Genomic DNA, 24972 nt, shown 5'->3' with positions numbered 1-24972 from the left:
TGCCACAGAAAACCTCCCCCTCCCCATGCTTTTTCAGAACCTGACCCAACCCCATCAGGAGCTGGAGTTTGGATCCCCTTGGACATGGACTTCTACAAAGTACACTAGAAATCATTCCTGGTAACTGCCAAGATGAGGCCATTAAGACAGGCAGTTGGGCGAACTTTCTCAGAATTCAGCTACCATGCCGTGAGGACACTTGAACAACCAGACACCCAGTAGGAAGAAACGAGCTCCAGCCTCAGCCCTCCAGGGCCCATGCTGAGCTAGTTCAGCACGCAGAGTCTGCCAGCCGGGCAAGCCACGTTCAGGGAGGGATCTCGGCATCATGCCGGCCACCCTACCATGCTGTCCCCGCTGAGCCTGAAGAAACCGAACAAATGTGACTGAGTAACAGCTGAGGTCTGAAGCCACTTAGCAGGAGTGTGGGACGATCTGTTTCACAGAACAGAGCCTGCTCCAGGTGAGACATAGGACAGCCGGAGCTGGCACTCTGTGAGCCAGGTAGGGGCTAAGAGGCCATCTGAGCAGAGGTGAGGCCTGGCTCTGGGAACTTGCACAGCCACCAAGCACCATATGTCAATCTGGTCTCTGTGCTAAGCAGACTCTAAAACACACACATACACACACACACACACACACACACACACACACACACACACACACACACACACACACACACACACACACATACACAAAAACACACATACTTTCTCCTTTCCCCTAAGCTAAAATCCCTAAGGTCTAAATGCCTGAAAAATCACAGCACTGAGAGATGAAAGGCCCAATGGTTAGATCCTGAACACTGTGATCCCCTGGGGAGGGCCTGTGGGATGCTGTACATGGGTAAGAGAAGAGGGGAGGCTTCTGGACTCTGGAGAAGGGAATGGTCATGAATGTGGCCACCACACACACCTCAGCTTGGAAATGTGCCACAGGTCTACAGTGTCATCCCATCCATCAGGATGCTGAAACCCCAGGAACAGAAATGAATCCAAGAGCTTGCTTCTGCCTCAACAAGACTAGGAAGTTTCTGGATGGCTGAGAAGCACTCACCTTCCAAGCTGGAAGAAATGACAGTGCTGCTCTGCTACTGGCTACACTGCTGACCCCGCCACACTTGTGCTACATGAGTGCACGCCAAGCAGACTTCTATAGGTGCAAGAGAGCAGGACACAAGGCATAAAAGATGAGAAACTCAATGAGCTATGTCCACGTGAATATAAACTGAGTCTCACAAGAAGTTCAAAAGAGCAGTGTCATGTACAAAAATGAATATAAGTGCACTTTCATAGGAGAGGTTTCTGATGAGAAAAGGCAGCTATTCACGGGGATACAAGATTGTGAAAGCCAGTCAGGCTTGCAGACTGCTTCCATGCAGCTGACCAGAACCAAGTCTATGAAAGACCCTCGCTCTTTCCTGTGCTCTACAACTGCTTGCTCCCCAGCTAAGCTGCTGGAGGTACTCCTGCAGTTCACTGTGCTATCTGTTTTGTGTCTGTCTCATTTCAAAGCTGTATCATTTCATGCCTTCCTGGCTGCCACGAGGTGAGCACTCTCTGTTCCCTGTACTCTTCCTGTGACATGCTGCCCTGTCACAGGCCCAAATGCAATGGACTGTGAGACTTAATGGCCCAGGGTCATGAAGGAAGAAGGGTAGAGACAGCTTCAACCCCAGAAACCTCAAAGACAAGAATTGCCTATCTCCCCTCCTCCCAACCTGGCACCAGAAAGCTGGCTCTCCCACCATTAAGCCTAGTAAGGAGCCCCCACCCTGATAGTTGTCAGGCTTGGCTCTGGTTTGACTTTATAAGCCAGCCAACCCACTGCCTCTGGACCCACAGGCCCTGAGTATACAGATGAAGGACCTCCCAACACCCATGCCCTAGCCAATGGCCACACAAGCCTTGCCCCAGAGACCCCTCCCCAGGAGCATAAATGCCCTTCCCCCTCTAGTAAACAGAACCAGTTCTCTAAAGCTGTTGTTGTCCACGTATGTGTTCTTTACCCACGCACTCACAGGCAACCAAGACCCTACCTGCAAACCTAGCCTCCCAGGACAGCAATGGACTCCTGCTTGTACCCCACCCATGCAACTTCCAAAGCTAAGCCAAGATAAACTTTCCTTTTAAAATATCGTTCATTACTTTCACGTGTATATACGCATTTGAGCGTAAGAGCCCACGGTGGCCAGATGAAGAACTCAAAGTCCCTGGAACTAGAGTTAGAGATGGTTGTAACGCACCATTGTACATCTGGGAACTGAACCTAAGTCCTCGGTAAGAGCAGCCCCAGTCCTTCTCCTTTGAAGAGGACTGTTTAAAGCACATGACAGTGAAGGAAAGTCACAGTGTGCTGTCACAATGTTGACTCCATGCATTATGCACAAAACAGACACTGCAACAGCATCCTCAGTGGATGAACAGAGAATTTCTTGAGATCTTGGTGCTTTGGTGATGGCACATGTGATGGTGTGAGCCATCTCACAGATATGTTTAACGTGATCCACCATGGTGGCTCAGATGTCCTCAGTGACAAAGCTGGGCATACACAATTACTAACTAACAACGTGTTGACGTACTTGACTTTCTGGCCAGTCTCTATGAGTACGGCTCACTGGCTGTGGCTCTATACCTACACCACTGCTGTACTGTTCCTGAGTATTAATGCTTGGTACCTTAGTGCCAAGTGGTGATGCCCACCTCAGGGGAACTGATAGGGAAGTGGGTGGTCATTCAGGCACAGAAGCAAGGCTTGGGTATGAAAATGGAAGAAGAAATAGGCTGGGTGTTGGGTGACAGGTAGCAGGGGTCATAAGCTACTGGTGCTGGCCTAAGAGAGCACTTGGGATTCAGAATGCACCCACAGGTGAGAACAGCATCTATGATAGAGTGAGGCTGGCATCTGAGGGCGGTTATCATGAAAAGCTGCCCAGTGAGGTGGTGGGATGGGAAGGAAAAGGTCTTTGTTGAGAGCAGGAACCTGTGTTATACAGGGGACCTCTCGGTAGCTTCCTGTCTCCACCTCATGAGGACTACAGAGCACTGCCAGCCTTCTTCCTCCTCTCCATCAAGCATGACCCTCATCTATCACCACAGCAACCTCCCTCCACCAACAGAAGCATGGTGATGTGTGCTGGGAGCTACCGTGGACCACTTGGAAATAAAACAAGAACATGAAATTCACTCAGGACAAAGAAAGCGCCATCCCACCACACGGCCAGCCCTGTGTGAGTGGCAAGACACACCAAGATCAGCAGTCCTCAGGCTTGAGAAGGCGGCTCAGTCTCCGGTACTTGTTGAAACAGAGCACAGGACGCCACGGATCTGAGGACGAGCAAGTGTGTTCCCAGGTGGACCAGGATGGGCACCACCAGTTCCCTCTGAGGACAACCAGTGACCCTGCTACAGTGGTGTTGCATACGGTGTGAAGGCCCAGCAATGCTGAGAAGCCTCATAATCAAGCAATGAAGGTGGACACTCCTGACCACACAGAAGGACTGGCAAACTCAAGAGCATGAGAGAAATCCAGACCAAAAGGGGGCAGACCACACGCCCATGCTTAACCAAGTTCTAGAAGACATGGAAAACAAAGCCACTGACGGACATTGACCTTTGTTGAAAGGCTGAATGAGGGGTCTGGCACCACCCTGATGTCTGTGCAGTATCTGAGGAGAGCCCAGGGACCGATGGCACACTGCTGAGGGTCTGGCATTGAGCGTAAGAAGGACAGACGCCCTAGAGGCCCCAAGAACACAGAACAAGGACAGACTATAAGCAAGGCAGGAGAGCTGAAGAAGTGGAAGCAGGGCTGAGGGCTGAAGAACATACATCTGGGAGGGGGCCTCCATCTTTCTGTTCCCACAGAAACAGCTTCAGAGCATCTTCATGCAGGACATGGCATGGGGGTGGCCCCTCCTCCATCTCACATGCACAAGATCCCAGTGCTTATTTTAAGTGACTTGAATGTCCTTTGGGGACATTTGGAGTGGGTAGACAAACCCTCTGGTGATTAAGTGTAAATGACAGTCCTCACATCTGCTGACACAGGGACCTGAGAGACCAGACAATGACAGGAGGTGCCAGGCATGAGCGGCACCTGCACAGTAGACAGCTTCTGAGGGCTGAGGTGATGAACCGGCTCCAACTCACCCACTTGCCCTTTCTGACAGCGCTTCCCCGCTATGCCATTTGGCAATTATTTGCCTGGTGAACTATCAGTGACTTTCTCCTAAAGAGAAAGAAGCCCTTAGCAGCTGCCACTCAAGTTCAGAAGGGCCTGCTCCACTTGGCGGAGACAGGGTAAGACTGACTTTGAACAGCTCGGCTTTAATGACAAGCAGAGCTGACGAGGAAACACAGAAACAGAGCACCAAGAGCCATGACTCAAATTACCTCAGTCTTGTCCCAGTGGGGCCTCTGCAGATTCTCAGATCGCCAACAAAGGGAGGCCGGCTTGATCTAGTCATGGATCCTTGTTCACTCAAGCCAGAGGCAGGCACTCCTGCTCACTCTGACATGGAAAGGTCTCTTAACTCTCCCATGTAGCTCAGCAATAAAGCACCGAGAGGACACCCCTTACTGCCTAAGAGCCCTGACTCACTTCGGGTGAGTGTGCACTCTGTGGGCTGGCTGACGCCTACACTGAGGGCTGCCACATGACTCCCCAAGACCACTTAACCCATGACAAGTCTTCTACGTGACCTCACACAGGTCCACCTGTCTAGGACCACTCTTCCCATCCTCCTGAGGCTGTTCCAACCACCTTCCTATCTGGTAGCCCTTCTGTAGTATGGGTGGCATGTTGAGAAGATAAATATCCCATTGGTGTGTATCTTCAAAGTACTGCCCACCCCACAGTGCAAAGGACTGAACCCTGCTAGGCACTGAGCTATATACCCAGCCAACTCCAAGGTTCTGAATTCTGTCTTTGTAAGAAAGAAGGCTGCATGAATTGCCCCAGTTAGTATCAGGGCTCCTTTCCCCACCAACCATCCTCTGACCTGTTTGCTAGGGCACTCCCTGGCTCCAAGCAGCCACTCTAGGCTGGTGACCTGGAAACTCCCATGGTCCCTTCTGCCTAGGAAGTCATACACAGACCAAGTCCCAAGGGTGAAGGGAGCTGGATGGGCAGAGTTCAAGAAGGGTGAGCAGTGTGCCGGATCAGCTCCTCCACCCGTAGCCACGCCGTCCTACAGCACATCTACCTTAGACTCCTGTGAGCCACAGTGGTGCTTTAAGAGTAAGAAGACACTAGTTCCAGAGAGAAGTGGCCCTACCCACAAAGCCCTACAAAGGACTCATGTACCCCTAAGCCTATGCCCAACACCAGTGCTCCAATATAGGGTGATGAAGGAAAAGAAGAGGAGGCTCCAAGGCCACTGAGAGGCCACCACTCTCTTAGTACTGCTCCTGTGTATCGGAGCTATTTGTCCCCGACCACAGTTCTCATCAGTGATCTCCCAGACCCTGCTGCTGGCCCTGCTACTTGACTCAATCAGCAGCAAAGTGCCTGTCTCCTGTTATCACATCCAAGAGGGGGAAATGAATACCCAGGCTCCAGCAGGCCTGTGCAGGAAGGGAACCACACTGTACGAATGGGAATGAGCTGCTGCTGGAAAGCTCTTGGCTGTGCCAGAGGGGAAGTGCAGAGGAGGGCCAAAAGCAGAGGCTGAGAGGGAACTCAGGAGCAGAAAGGATACAGCCAGAGAAACACAGCCCAGAGTAGAGTGACGCTGGGTGTAGCACGGACCGTGGACAACTGTACCCTCTGCAGTCACAGTGATATCCACATACAAACACATGGTGGTTGCTTGTGGTTGCAGTTAGCTTGGTGAGCGTGCTACAGTGCTAACTGCCATCTCCAACATGTGGGATGAGGCTAACATGTCCTGCTAACACTTTTGTGTTTTCCAAGCAGTGCTCACCTGTGTTGGGCTCTAGTAGAGTCCACTCTATGGTTTGTGACAGCATGTGGTTTAGAAGTGGAGAAGGGCACCTGCTGGGAGGTCCAGGCACTGAATGAGATGCTCCTGTCAGGACTACCTCCTCCTGCACTACATTCGGGAGGTTAATTCCAATGCTCAGTGATAGGGCGGCAGCAGCTGGCCCAGGAAGCTGCCCTAATGTCTTAAAGCCCGGTTCCAACCTGCCTAGGAAGAAGAGCCAACCACCTGCCCAAGAGGCAAAGCTGTGAGCACTGCATCAGGCACACAGGTGGAGCTGTTTACGGTCCTTCTGACCATAACAAAATGTTACAGAAAAGAGTACTGGAAAGCTGGGACTCCCCACACTGGGGTATGCCAGGTTGAGCTCCCGGAAGCAGGTCCTGGTTAACTTATTTTTTAAGTTCTTCCACAGCACATAAAGATGGAGGTCATTTTCAAGCTAGATGAGTGCTTACAGGAAGTCTCTAAATCAAGGCCATGTGGACAGAAAGCACTCAGGAGCATGATGCCTGCTGGGGCCAGGGAGGCTTTCCTGCCTCCACGCAGGGCTTTGGGACCAGCACCGCTGCCTGGAAACAGCAGTTTTCCTCAAACCCTGGCCTGGGGCGCTCTACAGTTCTACAGTTCTCTCCCCTGGCCCTGGGGTGATATGAGCAACAGGCAGGGATGTGGAATCTCAAGTCAGGACCAGGAGTGAGAAGCTGGGGGATAGAAGGGAGTATATAGGCTGATACAGGGGGGAGATATGGGTGGCCCTGATCCCCAGGGAATACTTAGTTCCTAGTTACCAGTTGCCCTCTCCTCTTCAGGACTGGCAGAAGCACTCTGAAAAATCTCAAAGTAAAGATGACCCTGCCTTTGGTCCTTATCCTTTGTCTAATATGCTGGGTACTGATTCTACATGACACAGGGTCACCAGATTACTAGGTTAACTACTCAGGGTAAGTGCTCCTAACCTCTGAGAACAACAAAACCCACACAGTACAGAGGAGCAGCCCGCATCTATGCAGTAGCTGAGGCTAACAGAGAGCTAACACCAGGGGATGCTGGCCCAGATTAACAATAATGAGCATCTCCTGAGCTACGATGAGTCAGGTCCATATAGATGCATGCTCACCATAGAGGGCCAGCCTGGGCTCCCTTTCCTATATTCACAGAACCTGGATCCCAGAGGAGCTATGTTTTAGGGACAACAGCAGATCTAGGGCTCTTGGGACAGCCAGGAGGTACCCACACCTCAAGTGAGCCCCTTTTTAGCTTTTTCTTTTGATTACAGTGTCCTATGGACTGGGAGCAGGCGATCCTTGCACATACAGAAAGCAGGTAGGCCATTGCTTCTAATCAGCTTCCCATGAGGAAGTCAAGCCTAATGGCCTCGGGAAGCAGTAAGGATAGAAATGCAAAGCCTAGTCTGCTCCGTGCCCCAGCTGTGCCTCATCGGGGCAGCTGAACAAAGCTCAGAGCAAGTCCCAGGGAGAAGTTGAACATCCTTACAGAAGCAGGAGGTTTGTAGGACCCTGGAGGGTAGCATAGCCCCAGAGGATGAGGACACACATCACCCAGGAGCAGGAGAGTCCTCAAAGAGGAGTTCTACAGGCCCTTTGAAAGCTGCTGGCTCCTCTCTGGCCCCAGGCCACAGCAGATTCTTGTTCTGTCCCTTCCTGCTCTCATCAGACTGTCTGGCCATCCGTTCCTGTCACTGTAAGTACAGAGTAGTCGTTGGTTGAAAGCAGGCATATTTGTACCCTCCCGCTCAGCGTCCCAGCATAACCCCTGAGAGGATGACTGGATTCTCTGGCCACAAGGCATTCAACGATTCCCTTAAAGCATATGGTTCTTATCTAGGACACACAGCCTTAGTCATCATCCATTGTATGTCCACCCTTGTAATCAACTGGGACTCTCCCAGGCTGAGCCTTTTTAGCAGAGAAATGGGATACTGATATTGTGAAATGGCTAGCTCCCTGGGGGAGTGACCTGCTGGGGGCCTCTGCTCAGGAGAAGCCATCTCACACATGCCAGGAACCAGGGCTCCCTCAACGGCCCTGATTTTCTTGAACCTAGAGGCCTATAGAACTTAGACAAGTTGCTGAAGGTCCCTCTTCAGATAAAATATGCATGAATACATCATTTCAGAGATTTGCAGAAGCAGGACAAGAACAAAGTCTTTGTGACACTAGGAGAGGCTACCACCTCTAGCATCTCCCACTCCTGTTGGACAAGGACACAGAACACACAGAACAGTCGGCCACTCCTTGCCCTGGGTGGGGAATCCAGGACTCAGGTCCTAGAAGATCATCAATTCATTCATCAATTGGCATGAAACCCCTTCACTGAACCACACGGTGAGTGTGCATGCTTAGAGGGGCCCATGCCTTCTGACATCAGCTGCCCTAGCATACAGCGACTTCAGTTTCAGACCTCAAATTCCAGCCACACAGAGAGACTCGTACCTTCAGGGAAACCCAGCCTTCAGATGTCATGTGTGCTCTGGGATTCCCTCTTGGCTGCACGTCCTCTACCACCTACTGCACATAGGGAGGAGCAGCCCTCTCACTGGACTCTGCTTCGCCCTCATCAGTGACTCTGGCATCTGACTCCTTGTACAGTTCCCACACTGCCTTTAAGGGATAATCAAGGACTGAGAGGCTTTTCCCAGAGGTCCAGTGGCCTACCCATATGGCCAGGGTATCCCCATGGAGCGGTGATCCCACCCCCACCTGCAGATGCTCCTGTGAGGGCAAAGCTGCACACTGCTGGCCTCTAACATATCACAATCTGGGCTGCTGGAGGGCTCCATGGGGACATCACCTAGTGACTTCCACATGAAGACCTAAGCTCTTCTCAGACTTGCAAATGAAGGCTTTCCTAAACTACCTTGCATGAGGCACAGGGAATTCAAGGACCTTCTACTCAGCTCCAGAAAGCTGGACCTCAACATTACAGCCTGTTGTCCCCATTCCTGGACCCTACTGTCATCTTAAAAAGACTTGTATTAAAATCTCCCTCCTGTGGATAAAGTCTGTGCATACACAAACAATACCACATGGACAGCACTTCATGTCATCCACCCAGGAAATGTCACTCTGTCCTCCGGAGGGGCCCTCCTGCAGCCCCCTTGCTATCACCACAGCAACAAGCATCCTTCTGCCATTTTCTTTGGAATCCCTTGCTGCAGAGCCTTGAGATCTCCAAGCCCAGTGCTGTTTCATACTAACTTCTGTCATCCACTTCTGAGAATCAGATTTGGTGGGGGGAAGAGGGAGGGGAGCTGGTAGTAAAGTGTGAGGATGGTCAAGATGCTAGATAAGCCTAGGGTCCTGCCTGGTTCTCCACATCTTCTATTTCCCAGATGGGCACCAAGCACTGACCCATCCACAAGAGGCTGTGATAAGAGGAGACCACAGAGGTCAAAGTTAGGGACCTAACTATTCTGGTATTGCTTCCTGGTTGATTGCCTTGGTCCTGAGCCTAGTGGACATGCACCATAAAGCTAAGTTGTTAAAGTGGGGACTCAATGAGTAGATACTTTTCACTCTCCAATTACAAAATGGTATAGCCAGCCAATCGATTCACCTCCAGAATTAGCTACTATTGTTGCCTAGCTTAAAGCAAATACAAAGAAAATTATTCAGAGTGGTCACAATGGGTTGCCATGTAGTACCTGTTAGTAATGCTACAGGGAGACCAGATGCTGGGAGGGGAAGGACAAAGAGCTTCCTCTGGTCAACTGGCTGTTCTTAACGAGACTCTGTAGATCACTCAGAAACACAGGGCAGTTCGTGGCCTGTAACTGTACGTACATTCCCACAGCATCTGAATGGCTAAGGCGATGAGCTGCCTGCCTAGCTGTGGCTAGAAGCTGAAAACAACACTCATTCATCAACAAGCTTTTCAGCTCCACTAACGTCTGTAGATGGATGTCCTCCAAAGGCCCATGTGCCCAAGGCTCTGTCCACAACCTGATAACCACTGGGAGGAGGGAGGACCTTTAAGATGCAAAGTTTGATGGGAACCTTCAAGCTGGGGCATAAGCTCTTGAAAGTGAGAGGGGTACTCCAGGCCCTTCTCTCTCATATCCCAGCCTTGGCATTTTCACCCAGGCATGCACGCTCTCTCACCACAGGTTCAAAGATCATAGGCAGAAATTTCCGCTAGAACACACCTAAGATCACTACCTCAGGCACCTGTGACAGCAGCGGGACACTGATCTAAACATGCCTCACACTTTTTTGACTGGAAGAGAACTAGAGATATCAGCTCCACGGTGGGCTTGAGAGATGCCCAGCGTCAGAACTGTGGGGAGGTGATGGAGCCTGGACACCACTCCTCTGGTATGTACGTGGTCCACACTACTGAGCCCTCCCTCCCTCACACACCTAACCAAGGAGACTGAGTAGTCCTGAACTGCAGAGGAAGGAGCTGTCTCCTTCACATTCCCTAAGCTCCAAAGGCAACAACTCTGATGATCAAAACGGGAAGAAGAATGGCAAAGCCCAGAAGGCTACTCCAGACACACCCTAAGCTGCCTCTCCAATCCCAGGACACAGTGCTGCTACTGCTGCTCTCAAGGGGCAGGCTCAACCTTTCGTCTTCCGGTTCCTCCCTGCAAACATAACTGCAGTGAGTCAAGTCTTGCTGAGTGTTCTGTTTCTAAAGCCTTACTAGACTGACAGTGATGTATGCTTGCTTCCTGTAGGCGGGTAGGCATGAAGAGCTTACACTCTCAAATCTTAATGGGCTTATGAAAAAGTGTGTTGTATGGAGACCTGCTTCCTCAGGCTTATTAGATTAACCCAATCTATCAGTTCCAATGCCACCTGAGCCACAGAATCTGTGCTGTGGCACCCAGGAGGTCCAGAAGCCATAACTGCTGTCAGCTGGGTGTAGCAAAGGGTGTAGCAAGTGCTAGGAGCCTGTCTTCAACCCTGGACTCCAGGCGCCCTGCACAGCCATAGTTGGTCCTGCCTCAGGCCAAGCCAGCTGTGACTACCTGCCTCTGAACTCCATGTAATGCACAACTGGCCCACTACAACCTACCACAGTCACCACACTCTGTGTGGCAGACTAAGCATGAAGTCCCTGCCTTTAGAATCCTACCCTGTCCTCCTTAACTCCCTAGACAGGAAGGTCCTTGCCCAAGGTGCCAGTGCCTGGTTTCATTGTCAACATAAGCACGGCTATGATTCTGTCACATATTCCCATCCCAGGCCAGCTGTGAGCTCCTGGAGTCCTTCCTCGGATACCATGATGCTGCCCCATGTCCTCATGCAGGCCTCTCCAAGGAGCAGGTGACACGTTATAGGTGACAGTGGAAAGACAGGAGGATGGATGGATGTCAATAGCAGACAAACCTCCTGGGAGCTCAGAAAACCTTGGAAACCACAACTTAATCCAGCTTCATGGTCTGATGCTCACAGGCTGGACCTACTTTAGAGTGACTTCTGGGCATTTTCCACCTCCAGTATGTCAGCCCAACCTCTGCCAAAACCACTTTCCTTTAAAAGCAGGAAAGGAGCCTACTCCATGCTTACTACAAACTGGTGTCTGGGGCAGACCCTTCATCCTTCCGTGCCTTTATAGCCTGACCCTCCTTACTTCTCTCAAATGTGCCCGAAGATGATCCAGCTAGATCTAGGTGTCCTGAGTCACACCACTAAAAGCTAACAGGCTGCTCACATGCATAAGAGCTGATAGCTCTTTATCCCATGCTCCAGTTTATCTTGTCTAGTCTTCATGCAAATGTGAGTTGAAATACCCATGGCAACAAAAATCTAGCATGTAACTAGCATGTAACTCAGAGCATTGCTCTGAGGATCACACAAGCTTGCAGTATATGCAATGGTGATGCCACAGTTCCCAGCGACAGAAATCTGCCATGCAGCTTCTGGGGCTTCCATAGCTTTAACAGAAGTGTCCTTTAAGGGCTGGGGTCTCTTGAGGATAGACTGGGGAAGGCTCTGTCTTCTAGCCCACTGACAGCTGATGGTGGCCTCGGCTCCAGGTGGCTGGGAACACAATTCTTCACCCTGTGGGAGGCTCTAAAGAGTAGCTTCTCATAAGCCAGTATAAGTGCAAACAGGAAGTCTCTACTGGGACATGTGTTCTCTATCTGCTGGAAGAAATCCTCGGGCCTAGTCCTAGTCCACACCAAAGGAGAAACCATTCCAGAAGCTTCCCACACACCTAGACTCATCTTCAATCCCTGAGCATGGCCTTTGCACAGAGATGCTGGAGCACAGAAGCATGCGTGAGTGGAGAAGGTTCTGGCCCTGGCAGCATCCACTCTGCATAGCCCACTGTTTCTTACTACAGCCACACAACTATGTCCAAATGTGAGTGACCCCTGCCCTAAAGCCTTTCTAGCAATTCTGAGCAGGTTCTGATCTTACCCTCCCCCTATAATGCTTCATCTGCTCCATCCTCACTAGGCTCCTCCAACATAAAACGTTCTTCTTCACGGATATCCTGTAGAGATCTAAGCACATTGACCACAACTCAAAGCCACTTGTCACTTGCCACCCATCCTGCAAGAATTGCCCAGCTCTGGAGGTCTTCTACAGCATTGCCCCTAACACCTGAGACAGAGGAACTGACAATAGCATCTGGTCTGTGTCCTGGAACATGGTCCTTTGAGATCACGATCCTCTCTGCAATACTCCTAAAGCCCAGGGGCTCAGGAAAGTACTCATATGTGTGAACTGAGTGGCTCGGGGATCCCTAAGACTCTCTGATGACAGGGCATGTGCCAAGTGCAAGGAGGCCCTGACTCCAGCTCCTTTCCAACCCACTGGTGTGTGTGTGTGTGTGTGTGTGTGGGTGTGTGTGGGTGTGGGTGTGTGTGTGTGTGTGTGTGTGTGTCCCTGGTGTGTGTGAAATGGCAGTAGGACAGTTAATAAAATGAGGTGTTCCACCTAAGATGTGAATGGGTCAGGTGAGAGGTCAGGAGCAGCACAACAAGCCATTCTTCATTCACAAGACCATTGGAGCACAACACCTTTGTGTGGGCAGAAAGCTATGTGTCCCTGCCACATAGGAAGAGTAAAACAAGATGGCTGGCCGGGCCAGTGAGGACATTGGCCTGGGACTGAGTTAACTGAGCCCCTCTGCTGCAGTCCAGCACCCAAAGGACAAATTCCAGAGCTGCTGTCATGTGTGGAGCTTAGTCTAGAGGGGGTGCTTCTGGCAAGGCTAGATCCTTACCCTAGAGAACACTTCAAAAGTAGCTCGCACAGACTGAAAATCTTTTAGGTGTGGGGACCACTGGTCAATCCATGGCTGTCACATCTGGTGCCAGCTATTGTGATAAGATGGCAGAAAACCCTGAGGGGACACATATCTGCATGACCCATGCCTGTCCCATCCTAAGACAATTCATTTCATCCATTTCCTGCCCACAGTCTCATCCAGGGGCTTGGGGCAAGGTACTCATCAACCATCTTCCCATGGCATGTGTCCAAAAGGATCTTAAGCCACACTGTAGGGATGGCATAGCCAATAAACATCCAGCTATACAGAGTGACTGCTCATCCGTTGTCTGAGGATGGCCATGTGCTTCCGGTGCCAGAAAAGGCAGCTCAGCCCTGGAAAATAGAAACCCACTGACTTTAAGATGAGAAAGGCTTATGACCAGGGTCCTATCTGTTCAAAAAGGAGCTCTGATACAAAGGAGATGATTCATGACAAAATTAAATTGCAGGAAAATTAACTCAATGAAGAAGAGGTCATGAGTATTCTCAAAGTCTGAATGCCAACTGAGCACTTCAGGGAAACAGTGCAGGACATGGCTGAACTGATCTGTCTTCTGTCTGCTCGAAGTGTGATTGACTTGATACCAGCTTTATTCATAATGGGACAGAATTGCAAGGAACTCTGAGCTTAATGAGCAGGCCTGGGTCATGAATAGCCTAAGCAATCACAGGAATGAGAGCATTTGCAATTTACAGGATATTAGGTTTTGTTTCCTGCCATCCGACAGAAAGCTAATCGATGCACTGGACTGACAGCTACTTCAGCCAAACAGCTGCAGGTAAGGCTTTAATTCCCAGCTAGTCTCTCTGAATGGGAACTCTGTAGTGCCAAGTCCTGGGTAGAAAACCTACAAATCAGGAACATGCTCTGCCATGAAAACACAGACAACCACACAGCTCATAGAACATTACCACACAGGCCTCCATGATGGACCACAGAACACAGGAGGCAGAGCAGACCGAAGGCAGTTTTAGCCACTTGTCCCATTGCTTCAAAACACACCCAGCAAAGCAGCTTGAGGGAGAATGGCTTTGCTTGGCTCACAGATCAAGGGTACAGGCCATCGTGTTGGCAACTAGTCACATGACATCTGCATCAGGAAGCAGTGAGCTAGGGGTGCTGAGGTTCAGATCCCGCCTCCTTTTCATTCAGTCTCTCGGCTGGGAGGAGCCTTCCCACCTCAACCTAACCTACATGAGCTCTCAGAGACTTGTCCAGAGGCTGGCCTAATGTAAATACTCTCTCACAGGGAGGCCCAGAGGCTGACCCTTAGGTAACTCTAGATCCCATCAAGTTGACAGCATTAACTCTCATTATAGGTATTAGGAAAAACAAAACAAAACAAAACTGTACACAAACGGACACACCGATGCACCACCAGCATTCAGAATGAAGGGTGATGCTCCATTCAAGGGAGTTCCAAACTAAGGCAGAGATGGTAGACACACTGGCCCAACAGCACCCAGACCAATATGCTGCCACTTCTAAACCAAAGACCCCCTTCCTAAGGGTTTAGTTTTGTTGTGCAAGGGTCCTGTATGCCCATGTGCACGGTTCTAACACTGAGTACTATGCAAAGCCTGGACACATGCCACCTTATTCTACACATGCTACCCGGAGCCCTATCTTCTAGACCTGCGCCCAGCACCAGTGCAGTGCCCCCTTTGCAAATCCCTGGCACAGAGCCCATCCAGGGCTCTCACAGCAGGGAGAACTTGATCTTTTACTGTAAAAGGGAAACTCACTTGGTGCTTCCTTCCTAACTCTGTGGAGATCTGATGCCTCTCCCCAGGCGGCATTGCTGGATTTTGTGAGCCAGTGCCCGCACCCCACGCACACAGGGCAGCTTCAGCAGGCCTCACACACAAAACGAAAAGAGACTAGAATAAGCAATGGACACTCAGGGGAGCCAAGGCGGATGCTTCCAGAAAACTCAATCTCCTCAAGACATGAATTTCATCAAAATTGGTGAAGAGTGGAAAATTTCATATTGTGCTGCATCTGTCTGAGGATTTCTTTAAATCTTTATTGTAAGTAACTCAAAACATAGACAACACGTGAGTCCCGAGTGTGAAGTTCCTGGAAGAGCTGCTCGGTGTACAGCAAAGGTACATGATTACTAGGCCATACTTACAGTTTAACTCTGCTTAAAATGTAAATTGCCAGTGAGAATGGAGGGGACTGTCACCACCAGCTGGAGTGCAATCAGGTGACAAGGAGAATCTTAGAAGGTCCTTGTCCTTGTTCTACATATAGCCAGATGACAGGAACGCCAGAGCTAGAGTATTCTGTTAAGGCTTTGTTGCAATGGAGAAGATATTCGGCAGGAAATGCAGCGTAGGAGGAGGCAGGGCGGGGCTGGGGCCATGGCCGGTGCTCACCTGGTAGGTGTCCCACAGGCGGATGGTGCAGCGCAGGGGCAGTTCCCGCATCAGCAGGTTGTTCATCCAGCGGAAGGCAAACTGCAGGTACCTCACCTCGTGCCCGTCCAGATGCCGGTGGACTCGCTCTATACAACACAAGCACAGGCTGTCAGGGGAGCCTGGGTCAAAGGACTAATTCCATCAAGGAAGGGCCCCAGAGCCCACTCTTCAAGAGAACAATTAAGGGCTGGAGAGATGGCTCTGTGATTGGGGCACTCAGTGCTCTTGCAGAGGACCTGGATTCAATGTCTAGCACCCAGATGACAGTTCACCACCATTTGTAACTCCAGTAAAGGGGCTAAAGGAGAGACAAGGAACTGAGCCATCAAGCTTCTAGAGATCCCATCCTAACCCAGGCACCATCCCTCCTGTACACAGACCCAGAAACCTGCTTCTGTCCAGACCAGGCAGCGTCTAGATGCAGGACTAAGGACTAAAAACAACTGGGCTTCACAGAGAGCCAGGCTTCTAAACATTGTCCCCAAAGTATGGATCCTGACTTATTTAGGGTTATTATTGCTGAGATGAAATGCCACAAACAAAAGCAACTAGGGGAGGGAAGGGTTTACCTCACTCAGTTTCATACAACAGTTCATTATCAAAGGTAGTGAGGGCAGGAACTTGAGCAGGGCAGGAGCCTAGAGGCAGGAGCTGATGCAGAGATCACGGAGGAGTGATGCTTGCTGGCTTGTTCATCATGACTTATGTTTTCCTAAAGAACCTAGGACCACCAGCCCAGGACAGCACCACCCACAATGGGCTAGGCCTTCCCCCAACAAACACTAATTAAGAAAATGCCCTACAGCCAGATCTTATAGAGGTATTTTTCTCAACTCAGGTTCCCTCCTTTCCAGATAATTCTAGCTTGTATTAAGTTGATATAAAATTAGTCAGCACAGACCCCTACCAGCTAACTTTTAGCTACATCTCAAAAATAAGGCTTTCCCAACGACTGAGGGGAGAAGCCTGCCCTGTGCTTGCTGTGCATCTTACAGATGACTCGTTTCCGTGTAAGAATGTACACACTGAACTGCACTGCTTGGTGAGGACATGTCAGGCCCACAGGAGGGAGCGATGGGCTGGTCCTAGAAAAGCAAGGCCTCAGCAGGCAGGCAGTCCCTGCACTCTCTGCCCACTGCTGTCCTCTTCTGGGGCAGGAAGCTCCCGGCACTGAGCCAGTTTGGCGGTGCTTTGTCCCCTCAGGGTCCATGTGCTGGAGGCTGGGTCCTTGCTATGCAATGGAAAGAGATAATGAAACCTTTAAGGGGTTGGGGATTTAGCTCAGTGGTAGCGTGCCTGCCTAGCAAGAGCAAGGCCCTGGGTTCAGTCCTCAGCTCCGGAAAAAAAAAGAAAAGAAAAAGAAAAAGGTTTTACAGGAGGTCCTTATGTTAAGGAAGGCTTGCCCTCAGGAGGGACTCAAATGCAGCTCTCACAGAACCCTGGTTGGTTCTCAACAAGGGGCCTGTCACAGAAGAGGAGCCTGGCCATTTTCTGACCTCCTCTTTGGCTCCTGTTCCACAGCGTGAGCTGTTCCTCTCACAACTTTAGCGCCACCATGATGACACATGTCCTCATCAGAGATGAACTGACGCCAGTGTCCTATGTGTGAATCTCTGGACCCGAGAGCTAACTTAGCCTCTTATCAGTAAGCAGTTGTAGGTATTTCGCTATAGTATCAGCAAACAGGCTGGGTCTAGCGAGAAAGCTTAGAGACTAGGCCCTTATTAATGATGAGAAATAGAAAGCAATTCAAGATCAGTTAAAACACAGTGCATAGCTACAGAACAGAGCTGATGAAAGCAGCCATGTTCCCTCCGGTCGTCACAGAGGCTGGGGTAATGTACTAAGAAAGAAAAGGGCCCTAAGACTTTGAGGAAAGGGACCCAGGAAGTGATATCCCTAAGACCCTCAGGAAAGAACACTGGGTGGAGTGATGGTCCTGAAACTCCCAGGGAAATGTTCCTGATCTAAGAAGCAGAGGGACACAGAGGTCTCTGTGTGTTTGCCATATGCTGCTTCTGCAGGAAAAGACTAAGGGCCAGGCCTCCAGGCCCAGCAGGAGGAGGCCTGACCCCATCATGCTGCTGGGCAATGGAGCTGCCTGCATGCTAGCTCTTCCAGCTGTATCCATTACTGCAGACTCTGGAGTCTGTTTATTAACCAAGTCTGGTACAGACCTGCGCAAACAGGATTAATCAACTTCCTAATTCTATATAGGTACATTTTTTCTTAAACAAGACAAAAATTCTTTCCAGCCTGAAATTAGCTGTAGCTACAAAACTGAACTGACAGAAAGACCCAAGGGCTCAAGTGGCTCTTCATCCCAGCAACCTTTGCAGCTCCCAAGGGCACATCTGTTGGGACAGCAGCAGCCTCGGCTGTGGCCCAGCGCACTGAAGCAGGGCGCTGCAGTTGATGTGAAATTCAAATCTGATGAACACTTGCAAACCAGCAGTTTAGAAAATGACTGAATTTACTGAACAAGGTTCTTTCTACACGGGAGCATGAGGAATGAGCTTTCATGAATATGCAGGTGGCTGTTACGGGACCCATAGTCCAAGGGTGGTGGCAGCACTGGGGAGGAAACCCTGGCATCTGGAAATGGTAGGCAATGAGGGCAGTCTGCGGGCAGTGTAGCTGAGGCCAGAGCAGAGGTCCCAGGCAGGCGCCCTGGTTCCACTGCTCACTCCCAGCCACCATGATCCACTACTATCAGGCTACAGCTGGCCTCGCTTCTACCTTCAGCTGCCATGGGGACGTCAGTGAAGGGCTGTGATGGTCTGCATATGCTTGGCCAGGTAGTGGCACTATTAGAAGGTGTAGCCTTGTTGGAGGAAGTGTGTCACTGTGGGGTGGGCTTGGAGACCCTCCTCCTAGCTGCCTGAGGATGTCAGTCTGTTCCTGGCTTCCTTCAGGTGAAGATGTGGAACTCAGCTCCTCCTGCACCATGCCTGCCTGGATGCTGCCATGTTCCCACCTTGATGATAATGGACTGAACCTCTGAACCTGTAAGCCTCAATTAAATGTTGTCCTTTATAAAATTGCATTGATCATGGTGTCTGTTCACAGCAATAAAACCCTAACTAAGACAAGGGGTCAGCAGCCATGCCATCATCCCTTCCTGAGATGGACATACTAAGTGACTGCCAGGTCTTCATGGTTAGACTCAACTATTCAAGGGAATAGTTTCCTTGGAGACACAGAGATGGTCTCCTTGGAGACTTTCTGTGTCAAGGAAACAGCTGACCCTGGAAATCTCCACAGAAGATTAAGAGAGGGTAAAGAGGAGAAAATGAGTCACCACAGGGACTTGTATCCAGGAGCCACAGCCTCCTATGCTGCCTCTACCCCAGCAGCCCACCCACCATGGGGAAGGTAGGAATCTTAGGACCTGGAAAACAAATAGTTCTGACATGCACCCCGCAGGCAGGCAGCACTTTTCTAAGACAAACTAGCCAGAAACTACTCTGAAAAATTAAATACATTTCTGGACGATCTATCATCAGAGTAACCTAGCAGAAAAGCAACCCTTTCTGCCCTATAAAAAGCAGGCACAGGAACCAGAAAGCTGCAACCCCCAGGGATGGCTGACTTGGTAAGGACAAGTTCTACCAGGGGTGCATGATAGGCCCAGGCGTGGGCATCTGCCTTTGCAGAGCACCAGTCCTGCAGAATGACCACAACACTGACAGCAATAGTTACTGCTTATGTGCCTACGTAAGGGCACTGGTCTACCCTTGCAGAGGAAGGCTTGCAGAGCATCATTCCCCAGAGAGAATACATCAGGAGCCCTCTACACCAGGGCTGTCTGCGAAACCAAGCCACTGGATGGCAAGCTGCTCCTCTCCTCCAAGAGCCAAGCAGGACAGGGTTGGAGCCTCTCGGCTATCTATGTGACCAAGCTTCTGAGCACCTGGCCTTCTCTTCTGCTCAATGTGGAACCTTGAACTCCTAGGAGTTTGCAAAAGGGCAAAGGCTACACTCATTAGGTGGTGAGCAAACAACATGAAATCATGGGGACTCCTGTGAGTACTGTGTCCAGTGTGCTAATGTGTGGGCTAAGCACTGACAGATGGAATGCTCAGCTTATAAGCTACCTGGACAGTATCCTTGATCACAGGGAAGCCGCCATTCTTCACTGACTGCATGCTACTTGGGAAACAGGTAATGAATGAGAAAGTGGACCAGCCACCAGCTCTCCAGCCAGCTTCTAATGTGCATAATGAGTCTCTGACAGGGCTGCCGCCTATTCTAAACATAGTGTAAGATAGACTGCTAAATACTAGGCATAACTTCCGACTTCTATACATCAGAACTGCAAACATGTGTGCTGAAATGACTTTTCTCTCTTGTTTTATAAGTGACTGTGAGCTCATGCTCTCTCACTGATAAAGGAATCTGGTCAGCAATAATTCCAAAACCAGAATTTCTATTTCACTGGCAATCAGGATTCAAGCATAATGAATGAGTGAGCAGACATAATTACTATCATCTTTCAAGCCAAAATGTCCTGTGTGGCAGGGCAAGGGGCACTGCTGTAAAGTCATCAGAAGGGACAGCAGCCACAGCCTGCAGACCGCTCACCTCGGTGCTTTCAACAGTGGGTCCATAAGCTGAAATCCTGCAGAAAGCATCTAGTCTCCTGGACTGCAAGTGCAGGTAAATTATGTAAACACACAGCACCCTGGAGCTCCCGCTACAGGTTAGCAGTATTGACACGGGACCAGGCAACAAAGATTTATTTGTGGAAAGAGCAGACACAATGGCCCACATTTAGATATCCGACAAAGAAATCTTTCAATCCCTGTGCTTAGCTGAGGGCAGACTGAACACCGCCTGCATTTGCTGGGCCTGGCTGGAAGGAGCTTTGATTAAAGGGAAAGATTCTGATCAGCTCGTCAGTTAGGAGGATAAAAAAAGCACAGAAACAAGAGCAACCAACGCAGTCGAGGCAGGGCCTCTGCACGACAAAGCTGCTTCTCTGCCACAAGAAGAGTCGGGTCCTAAATGGGTGCTGCACCCAACACACCAGCCAGCTGGAGGACCTGGGGACATGCCCTGCATCACAGTGACAGGAGGAGAGGCCAAACCAAGGACTGGAGAAGAAATCCTGGTGCCCAATTTCAGAAAGTGACCAATCACTGGAGGTGACAATAGCAGCAAACACCCTCCCTGAGAAAACAGCCAGGCTTCCTCTCAGCAAGGCCAGCAAACCAAGTGTACTCAGTAGAGTGTGCTCAGAAAAATGACAAAAAGGCTGGAAGTGGGAGAAGATTCAAACAGATGGCTTACAGCAAGCAAGGGCTATGGAGTCACACAGGTCAGGGCTGTGCAGGCAGGACCATGGAGACCAGGGCTGTGGGGATCGGGGATTTGAGGACCAGGGCTCTGAGGACTAGGCCTGAGAAAAGCAGGCTGCTTCAATCAACAAACAGGAGTAGACCTTACGAGCTCAGGGCTCTAGTCAAGGAGGGTGGCTCTTGCTCCTTCTTGGCCTAAGGGGACAGAAGAGCGAAGCAAGGCTCCCGGGGGTGGAAGGCTGGGTTGGAAGAGCCTCTGGGCCAGCCCTGAAGCTCAGGTCAGGCTCAGTTCTGCTCCTGGAGATTATCTGGTTTAGGAAAGTCTGAATGCCCAGGAACACAAGTGACCTGTACTGCCACCTAATGAGCTGCAACACTTCCGACAAACACGTCACTACACTCTAGGAATGGCCAGATAACTTCCTCAGGAAAAAGAAAAAAACATTTTCCTCAGAAATCGTAATGGAAATCAATAGGAAATGAGATTTATTTAGAAAATCTTAACACCATTTCGGAAATGTGCTGATCAGGCAAGGGAGAAATCCCAAGATTCTCACTGCTGCTCCTGAGCCCAGGGCTCAGACCAGAGAGGCTGGAAGGGTTTCCTGCCCCTCAAAGTCATCCCAGGAGGTCAGGAGGCAGATGAGAGCCTGGTAAATTATAGCCTCACACAGAGGCTGCCCTACTGTGTAATGAGCAGCTCACCAGTCCCTGTACCAGGTCCTGACAGGCCTTGAAAACCTAGCCTGTCTCTGTCATACTAATCGAGTTCCTGGTAGGTTCAGACGGTTCTGGGGGATGGGGACTGGTCACCTAAACCAGGAGCCTTGCTAGACCCTGGGAAGGAGAGGGAAGCTGGACTGTGAGTACCACTACATATCCAAACTGTATGCCATGGGAGTTCTCCGGAGCTGGCTTTGTGGAGATTCTTAGGAGGTCAGCACTACGATTCAGTGGAGAAGTGTTGGTCCTGATGCCACAGGGGCAGGCATAGAGCTCCCTACAATAGACTCTACCGTATGCATCTCTTCATTGGGTTGATCCTCCTGGCCCATGCCCCACATTAAACTGGGGTACTTCCTAGATCTAATGAGCCACTCCAAAAAGCTAGCTAGCTTTAAGGGTTGAGGACATTGTTGAATTCTGAACCAGTCAGAATATGGCTGGCATGTGGGAGGAAAGTGGCCATGGTGGCCTCATCCTATCACTTGTAAACTGACTCTAATTCTAGATGGATAGCATCAGAAGTATGGTGGCCACCAAGCTAGGCATTCAGAGAGTAAATATACTCCATCAAATGCCCCAATGGGCATATCCCCAGCAGACCTTAGGGTAGAAGCCAAATGCATTCCTTCAAAACAATTCCTCCGAGGGTTATTTTAACAAGGTCGTCAAGGCACAGGACTGCTGTCTTCTTAAGGTGCTCGACACAGTGAGTCGGTGAGGCAGTCAGACCCGGAAAGCACAATGTTGCAAGGCAGGCAAACGTAACATGGCCATTTCTGCCCCAGGAAGGAGGCACAACATACTCAGGCCTAGGCCTTGCAGGAAGGAGACAATACCTCTCATTCTTGGGACCCCAGTGACCATGAGCCCAGAATATAATCAAGCCTCCTGGCAGGCTGCATAGCATCAGCATGGACCTGACACCCCAGCACACAGTCTTCTCAGCTCAGAGGCATTAAGGTCTATGTTTTGACAGTAACATAATCTAAAACACAGGTTCTTCTAAAGCTACACGGAGCTAAGCAACTAGGCATTAGATCACTCTTGCTTCACAGATGTGCTCATAAGCATCTCGGTAAGCCCCTCCAGGTCAGGGCTAACAACCAAACAGGTTTGGGTGGAAAAGGTGGCGCTGAGTTTCCTGAATGCCCGGCACTCAGTAGGTCTAACTGCACTCTCCATGACAGATCAGCAACGCCTGCAGAAGAGAAGCAGGGCAGATGACAGGGTAGCTAGAAGGAAGCTCCATGAGACTTAGTTCCTGACTCCTTTCCATTCAGCGTGCGTGCGTGTGTGTGTGTGTGTGTGTGTGTGTGTGTGTGTGTGTGTGTGTGTGTGTGTGTGTGTGTGTACACGCGTGCGTGTGTGCGTGGAGGTGGCTTCCTCAATCCCTCTCTACCTTCTGTCTCCACTTCCCCGTATCTGGGATTGAAGTCATGCACAGCCACACCTAGCCGTGATACACGGCTTTATATAGGAGGGTGGGAGTCTGAACTCAGGCTTTCATGCTAATGTGACAGGCACTCTGCCAGCTGAACAATCTGCCTAGGCCTCATCTCATACAACCCTCAAGAGATGACACTCTAAAGATCCGAAAACTGACTGGAGCATCTGGAAGGCAGCTCTCCTCACTTTGGATGGAAGCATCTGACGAACACTGTTTAATTTTGATATCTATCCAAATCTCCTTATGCTTCCTGGTGTGGATGGCTTTCTTTGCTAAGAATCGACTCCAATACCTAACATCACGCACAAAGCCTCTGTCCCTGTAAGCTATAGACCCTGAGGTTTAAAGGGCCTCCGCCATTCAAGTTCACTTTTTAAGGTGGAAAGGGCATGATGCAAGTTCCTTAACATAGTGTGTGTATTCTGCCAATGAATTTCCTTCCTGCCTTTGTGGAAATCAATTGTCCTTACATGCAGCTCCCTCCAAATGCTTTTCCATCCCAGTGCTCTTTGGCTCAGTGTCACTAATGCATGACCTTGATCACCCACCACTCTTGAATTCAGACAAACCTGGACCTAGCGTGTTGTTCATCTTGCTGGGTACGCCCAGGTATGCCAGAGGCTCCGGATCTGCCTGAGAACTACAAGATCAGTGTGCCCCTTTCTGCAGAAAGCAGGCTGGGATCTTAACCAGGATTGAGCTGAATATGCAGTCAGTAAGGGAAAACGTTATTTAATACCCTGACTTTCCAAGTCTACGGGCAAGACTGGGGCATTCTGAATTTTCTCAGTTGTAGTTTTGTAGCCATATTGTGTTTTCCTGATAAGCTTCACATTTCTATGCTATAGTAACCAGTGGTGTTTATTCACACTCATCTGCTACTGTCTATGTGTATACATGTGTGTACACAGGCACTCAACCTGGAATGTACCATCCAAGGTCTCTTGCTGGCCTGGAACTAACTCACCAAGTAAGCAGGCTGGTTGGCTAGTAAGCTGCAGGTAACCCCTGTCCCTCCCTCCCCAACACTGGGATTACAAGCACACACTGCCATGCCTATCCTTTTCCTGTGCGTTCTGAGTATCAAACTCAGATGCACCATCTGAGCGATCTGCCCAGCCTACTCAATTGCCGATTTCTTCATGCTATTACACAGAAACATTATTTCTGTGTGCTGGCCTGGTGTCCTGAAGTTTTACGAAACTCTCCTCCGGGTTCTAGTCAGTTCTTTTGTTGCTTCCACTAGCTCTCAAAAGATGAAGGGATTTCCTTTCTCCTTTTGCAGCCTGGGGGCATTCATGCACCGTGTGTGCTTCCATTTGCCGGTTTTGCCTCTGTGCACTGGCTGGACTACCTGTATGCATGCTGAATAGCAGTGGGGAGAATGAACAGACCTAGAGAAGCATTCAGACTCACACCGCCTGTCTGAGTTCGGCTGCAGGCTTTTGCAGAAACCCTCTGGCAGAGTTAGGAAGTTCCCCTCCACTCCCGGATTACTGCTGGCTTTCATTAAGAACGAACACTGGGCTTTGTCAAATGCTTCTCCTGCACACACTGAGATAATTTTATGGGTCTGTCCTTTTTTGATATTTTAACATAATGGACTATATCAGAGGCTTTTCCAACAGTTAAATCAGCCATGCATTGGAGGATACAGCACATGTCACAATGATATATTATTCTTTTAATGCTGTGTTTGATTTGATTTGCTAAAAGTTTTGCTCAGTTATGTTCATGGAGGATACTGGTCTGTAGTTCTTCCTTTAGAAGCACCGTTTAAAGTTTGAGAATAAGAGAAACACCAACCTTATGGAATAAACTGGGAAACACGTGCCCCTGTTTATTTTATTTTCCCTGTAGCCCATGTAGAATCCATTA

At 50.0% G+C, this 24972-nt stretch overlaps 1 protein-coding gene across 2 annotated transcripts in view; it reads right to left on the bottom strand.

Annotated features, from left to right (window-relative positions):
• The window catches only part of Tbc1d22a (TBC1 domain family member 22A), a 291146-nt gene that overhangs the window by 90533 nt on the left and 175641 nt on the right, over positions 1-24972 (bottom strand). For both annotated transcript variants that reach the window (XM_032919220.1, XM_032919227.1), the window contains exon 11: positions 15580-15707. In XM_032919220.1, the coding sequence (XP_032775111.1) occupies positions 15580-15707 (128 nt within the window). The remainder of the gene's footprint in view (positions 1-15579; positions 15708-24972) is intronic.

The sequence above is a fragment of the Rattus rattus genome, chromosome 1 (assembly GCF_011064425.1).
Source record: "Rattus rattus isolate New Zealand chromosome 1, Rrattus_CSIRO_v1, whole genome shotgun sequence".
NCBI classification, from domain to species: Eukaryota; Metazoa; Chordata; class Mammalia; order Rodentia; family Muridae; genus Rattus; species Rattus rattus.
The sequence above is the reverse complement of the archived record's forward strand: the minus strand, read 5'-3'. Positions and strand labels throughout refer to the sequence as shown.